The sequence below is a fragment of the Alexandromys fortis genome, unplaced genomic scaffold, assembly GCF_014885135.2.
Source record: "Alexandromys fortis isolate MF-2015 unplaced genomic scaffold, M_Fortis_MF-2015_v1.1 scaffold_187, whole genome shotgun sequence".
NCBI classification, from domain to species: Eukaryota; Metazoa; Chordata; class Mammalia; order Rodentia; family Cricetidae; genus Alexandromys; species Alexandromys fortis.
In genome coordinates, this window is record NW_026068088.1 from 3031975 (window position 1) to 3038316 (window position 6342).

Genomic DNA, 6342 nt, shown 5'->3' on the forward strand with positions numbered 1-6342 from the left:
TTTCTTTCATACCATGTAGAGATGTCACCGAAGTTTTCTTCTTTTTTTTTTTTTTTTGTTTGTAGATACCAAAAAATTTATTAGTGATTGTATCGGTCACCATTTGAACCGACAGCTGCAGCTTGCCCCGAGACTTCTGGAAACAACAAATGTAGTTAGGGTGGAAAACCTGCCTCCTGGGGTAGATGACTACCAGCTGCAGCTCTACTTTGAAAACCCTTTCAACGGGGGCAGAAGAGTCACCCAGGTTGAGTGTTTCCCAGAAGAGAGCTCGGCGCTGGTTGAGTTTTCAGACAGCAAAGGTAATGTGTCTTGGCCTGCCACACAGGCATGACCTGGATGGTTGGCCATTTCAGCCATTCCTTAATCTGTCAGAAATGGCACCAATTATCTGGATTTGGTGCAGAACGAGGGCAGCAAGGCAGGCTCTGGAGAAGCAGCACAAGCTCATGAGAGACAGGGAGAGTCTCTGACGAGTCCGGCCTGTGACTGAAGGTCGCCATTCTAGGGACGTTGACAGGCCTTACTCACTGCCATAGATCTGTGTTTTACATCCCCACATTGATTCTCTAATCAACAATTTTGGGGAGAGATGGACTCAGAAGCGTATAGAGTTCTAGAAAGCGTTCCTCTTCCCCCTGTGCTGAGATGAGATAATGGTATTTCTCATAACCTGGGGAGGAGATGGAAGTCCTGTTGTTGATGACATCATCAGTGGTTCTTGAGTCAGACAGATTTGAGTTACAATCCTGACTGGTGGTCACAGGCATGGTGACCTTCGTGAGCCTTCAAACCTTTTGTTTTCTCATCTGTAGAGATAGTGTTGGAGTTACCTCAGAGGATGCTGTAGGAGGAAATGAAACAGTCCCTCAGCAGTGCTTGGCCTAAGGGGGTGCTGAGTCTGAGCTGGAGGTCACTCAGGCTGTCCGCCCCATCTGGAGCCCTGTGGGAGGCTGGGCCTCTGAAGGTCACATTCCTTCCTGCAGGCCTGATAGCTGCCCTAGGACTGAGTCCTTCACCAGGGTATTATGTTTTAGCATCTTTTCTCCCATGGGTGCCATTTAAATCCAAGTTGTGGGATTGATTCTAATTTCCATGCTGATATTACTTACGCATGCCAACAGCTAAAACAAAGTGAGGAGAGTCCTGGAGAAAGAGAGAGAGAAAGTGAGCATTCAGTCAGGGTGGGTTGTGGTGGCTGGCCTGGTACACATGGTGACCGGGAGATATAATGGGGAAGGCCTTACTAAATTGTGACCTCTGGGGCTGGACTCTCCAATGACTGTGAGGATGATTTTGATTTGGTATAGGGGCAAGACCATGGGGTCTGGGTTGGCTCACACTGGCAATTAGCTCAGATACTTGCCTGGGTTTTTAGAACCCTGACTTTCCCCAGCCTCAGCTTTCTCACCTCTATCTATGGGTGTAATAAAATCTCTACCCAAAGGCCACTGTCAAGAGTAAACACTGGAAATTCATGTAAAGCCCTTGGGAAATTGACACAGAGCTCTGGTACAACTATCTTCTCCTGAGAAATGAAGTTAGCTATGGAAGTTAAATTCTGGGACTATACAGGAAGGGACAGAATGCAGAGTGACCCACCTGGAGGATTAAAACCATTTATTTATTTATTTAATGTGCATTGGTGACTTGTCTCCATGAACATCCATGTGAGGGTGTTGAATCTCCTGGAACAGGAGTTATAGACTGATGTGAGCTGCTATGTGGGTGCTGGGAATTGAACCAGGATCTTTCAGAAGAGCAGCCCAGTGCTCTTAGCTGATGCGCTATCTCTCCAGCCCTTAAATCATTCCTTGTGTTGGTACAAACACCAACCCCGTGCTTGTGTCCAAATTTGTGTCTGTTTCTTATTGTGCCACATACATCAGTGACATCAGAAAACCAATAGACTCAGCATGATTTCAGTGTAGAGCGATTTGGGTATGAAGTCATCATAGCCCTAAATGGAGTCTGTCTGTTGTGGTTGGCATCAGTCTAAAGCTGAGCACATGGGAGAATGGCACCTTTGAGTTCTACAAACAGCAGAGACTTTTGCCCTCCTGAAAAAGTTTGTTTTGTTTTGTGTTTTTTTGGAAATGCATAATATTGAGATTACTTTTATTTTGTTTTTAAAGTGTTAGACACCATTCTGGCCAAGAAGCACAGTTTCAACAGGATGCCACTGTCTGTCTTCCCCTATTATCCTTCTCTGGGCACAGCCTTGTATGGTGAGGAGAAGCCGCTGGTCAAGCTTCCAGCATCTTTCCAAGAGTCACTGGGCCTTCCTTTGTGGAAGTTCTTTCAAAAACATAACCATCTGATTGAGGAGATAAATGACCAAATGAGACGCTGTCACTGTAAGCTAACATGGTCTGACATCAACGGCACAGTGACCGTCAGACCTGCTGCCAACTTAGTCATTCACAGACCAAGCATCAAGACCTGGCAGAGAGACGCCTCCGAGGTGCTGTCTGACATCAAGTATGAAGTTAAGATGTTTGAAATGTATCTGACACTGTGGGACATCATACAGCATGAGGTAGGAGATGACAGGGTTCTCGTTGAGTTTGATAAGGAGAGTCTCACCTTAGCCAGAATATCAGAAGATGTCCAAGACATCAGCCAGAAAATCAAGGAGTTAATAGACAGCACCACAGAAAAGGTCCGAAAGGAGGAGCAGAGTCTGGAGGAGAACGTGGCCATTTCTCCGGGGAAACACTTTCTTTTGGAACACAGTGGTTCCCTGGATGATCTAAGGAAAGAGAACCCAGAGGTGGAGATTCATTACGATGCTGCCACTCAGCACCTGTGCTTCAAGGGATTCCGTGCAGATGTGTATAGAGTAAAGTGTGACATTCAGGAAAAGGTGTATTCCATGGCTCAGAAAGACATCCCGATTCCTTCTGAAGTCTTCATGTTTCTGCAGCAAGTAGACAGTCAGGAATTCTCCAAGACTCTTTTTGAAGCACAGAAAATTCTTGCCACATACAAGCTGAAAGGTAAAGGTCTTCTCTTGATGGCCTGTTCTTTCAGAGCCCTGGCTGAAGCAGAGGAGAAAATGCTCAATGCCTTAAGTTACAAGCTCATTGAAGTTGAAAACAAGGAAGTTCTTAGAGGCAATGTATGGAGAAAGAAAATTCAACCTCTGCAAAAAAGACACTCCTCCACTGCAAGCATCATGATAAAGAATGAATTAACTTCAGGAACCCCGGCGGAGGTCATCATTGCAGGCTGTGTGAAAGAAGTAAATGAAATTTATGGCCAACTTTTTGAGTTCTTGGAGAACACCATGAAAATTGAAACACTGTTTGAAATTGAATCGATCTTGATTTTTTTTGAGTATTTAAGGGCAAAGAAGAATCTGTTCTGGCCAAAGATAAGGAAGGCCAATGTGCAGGCAAGTTTTAAGCTGGAAGATGAACTTTTTCTAACTGACTACATTTTACTAACTGACTACAAGAGTAAAGTTCTAGAGTGCATGAACATGGTCAAGGAAATCCGGGATTCAGTCTGCATTAAAAGGTTCCACATTGATGAGCCTGGTGCTAGGCACTTCTTCCAGGACAAAGCATCCTATTACAGTGTAGATTTTCCCTCTACACTGGACTTCTTCCCAAATCACTTAGGAGTAGAGATTGGTGTGTCTGTAAGGATCTAAAGGGCTCTGGGATAGGTCACTCCTTCCCGGTAACTGTGGTCCATAGTAGGGGACACTGCACGGCTCTCCTCATCTTCATCATTTCCCACCTGTCGAGTCTGCTCCATCTAGTGCTGGCTTCTGTCAGTTACAGGTGTGGGAGAGCATGGGGAACGCAGAGGATAGGAATTTAACCAATGACACGAGGAAGGGTGACCTTGGGTGCTGGAGTGGACGAGGGAGCTCAGTTCTCGGATCCCATCTGTGGGTCCTTTGTGAGGAAGGAGTGGGCAGGTGGGCGGGAGGAAGGTCCAGATGTTAGGAGTCATGTAAGGACAATTCTTGTTTTGTGGGATTGTTGTAGGTAACTAATGTTTTTTAGATAGGCTGGCACCCAGGAAGTCCCAGTAATCCTCCTGTCTCTGCCCTACACACACACACACACACACACACACACACACACACACACGCTGGGGATAAAGGAATAAGCAGCCACTGCTCTTACTCTCTCTGCCTCATCCTTCTGCACTAGATTGTGTGTGTGTTTGTGTGTGTGTACAGGTGGGCATGGTGGCACGTGCCTTTAATTACAACACTTGTAAGACAGAGGCAGGCAACCCTAGTTCAAGGCAAGCCTGTTCTACATAGAATTCCAGCCTAGGCAGGGCTACATAGTGAGACCTGTTTTCCCTCCCTTCTTCCTGAAAAGTATTTAATACCCTTTCCTACACAGGCTCTACTCATTGGAACCATAGCTATCTGAAGCAGGGCAGGCTGGTACCTTCTTCCTGACCAGTAGCTGCATGTCGCTCTGCATGGTTGTAGCTGCATCCTCCAGTGAATGTCTGCCTCACCTGTTTGCTTCAGCAGGGTTTCGTGCTGAGACTTGGGTGATCTACCCTTTTTGTTACTCAGACGCTCTGAGCATGTTGTTAATGTTTTGCTTTTAAGACAAATTCTTGGTTGAAGCTCAGTTGAAAGAGCATTTGCCTAGCAGGCATGAAGTTTTGGGTTCAGTTCCTTAGCACTGCATAAACATGAAGTGGAGCCACAAGTCTGTAAAAGCAGCACTAGGGAGACAGAGGGAGGAGGATCAGAAATTCTAATTCAAGGCAATCTAACTGCAGTGCACTCTAATCCCACCAGAAAGAAATTTGTGCCCATTAGCAGTTGCTCTGAATTTATGCACCTGCTCACCCCACCTTCCTTAGCACTAGAGAACATATAATCTACTCTGTTGTTTGTTTTTAATTTTCCTTTTGAAACAGGGTCTTACCACACTACTCTTGTGTTCTGGAACTTGCAATGTGGACCAGGCTGGCTTTGAACTCAGAGATCCACCTGCCTCTGCCTCCTGAGTGCTGGGATTAAACGTGTGTACCACCACACCTGGCTCTACAGATTCACTTGTTCTTGAGGTTTCATATAAATGAAATAATATATTTGTGTCTTCTGTTACCAGTTTCTTTCACTGATGGAAATTCTTTCAGGGGTCACCTCTACTGTAGCATATATCAGTATTAAATCCCATTAGTGGCTACATAATATCCTATTAGATGAAGATACATTTGCTTTTCCCAACAACTAGCCAACAGACACATGAATTCTTTCCACTATGACTTTTATGAATTTTGTTTCCCTGAACATTAGTCACAAAATGTACAAGCAACTGTTATCTTCCTTTGCCAAGCCCAGTGGCTCAAATGTAGTCATGGTTGATGAATGCCTTTACTAAGAATTTGAAAGAAATCTTTGGTTTTGTCTTTAAGACCCATGTCGTTGTCAACTCCATTCCCTCGGATCTTGTGCTCAATAAAGGACCCCTTTCTAAGGCCTTACTGGAAAAGGCCGGGCCAGAACTCCAGAAGGAACTGAATGAAGCAGGACAAGGGGTCTCTGTCAAGGCAGGCACAATCCTACAAACCAGTGGCTGTAACCTGAACTGCCACCACGTATTTCATGTGGTCGCTCCACAGTGGAAAGTCGACAACAGTGCATGGTCACTGAAGGTAGGACCCAGCTTTACATTCTCCAGGACATGGGGTAGCTCTCTGGACTCCCCCACAGCACACCACAGCTAATCTCTGTCTGCTTCTTTTCTGGGACAGCATCATGAGTTTGGCAAGTTCCATAGCACGACCATTTCTTTTCAATTGTAGATGACTTCTTGTAGGTCATAGTTCATATAGGTCATAGTTAGAAATGTAAGTTGGTTATTGTGCTCAGCAATTACTGATGGTCAGGGAAGGGTTGGGGAATACACTACATTTATGGAGGAAAGGTAAGGTGAGGACTTGAAGCTGGGAGACAGTGATGGACTGGGACAGCTGTGGCTTCCCCTCTTTGCTTATGGTGGAGTGAGTCTGTGCTCTTGTAAGGGTGTCCACGTTCTCTTTCTCATTTCTTCTCCACAGAGTCCCCCTCACACTGCTGCTAACTTTTGTTGAAAGCACAATAGAGTGGACAGTGCTCCCAGGAAAAGCTGCTGAGTGCTTAGTTTTTAGGGTTCCCCATTTCTAAACAGGACATTTTAGGAACTGCTCTGTGCTTTTCAGATCATGAAAAACATCATCAGAGACTGTCTAGGAATCGCTGAGGCACTGTCTCTGCAATCAATTGGATTTCCAGCAATAGGAACAGGAAATATGGGGTTTCCTAAACCCAAATTTGCTAAATTAATAATTTCAGAAGTGCTCAAATTTAGT

At 45.2% G+C, this 6342-nt stretch overlaps 1 protein-coding gene across 1 annotated transcript in view; it reads left to right on the plus strand.

Annotated features, from left to right (window-relative positions):
- LOC126488733 (protein mono-ADP-ribosyltransferase PARP14-like) overlaps nt 1-6342 on the plus strand; it is a 62099-nt gene that overhangs the window by 9585 nt on the left and 46172 nt on the right. Inside the window, exons 5-7 of the mRNA XM_050122394.1 lie at nt 66-302; nt 2136-3655; nt 5407-5646. Coding sequence (XP_049978351.1) covers nt 66-302; nt 2136-3655; nt 5407-5646 — 1997 coding nt within the window. The remainder of the gene's footprint in view (nt 1-65; nt 303-2135; nt 3656-5406; nt 5647-6342) is intronic.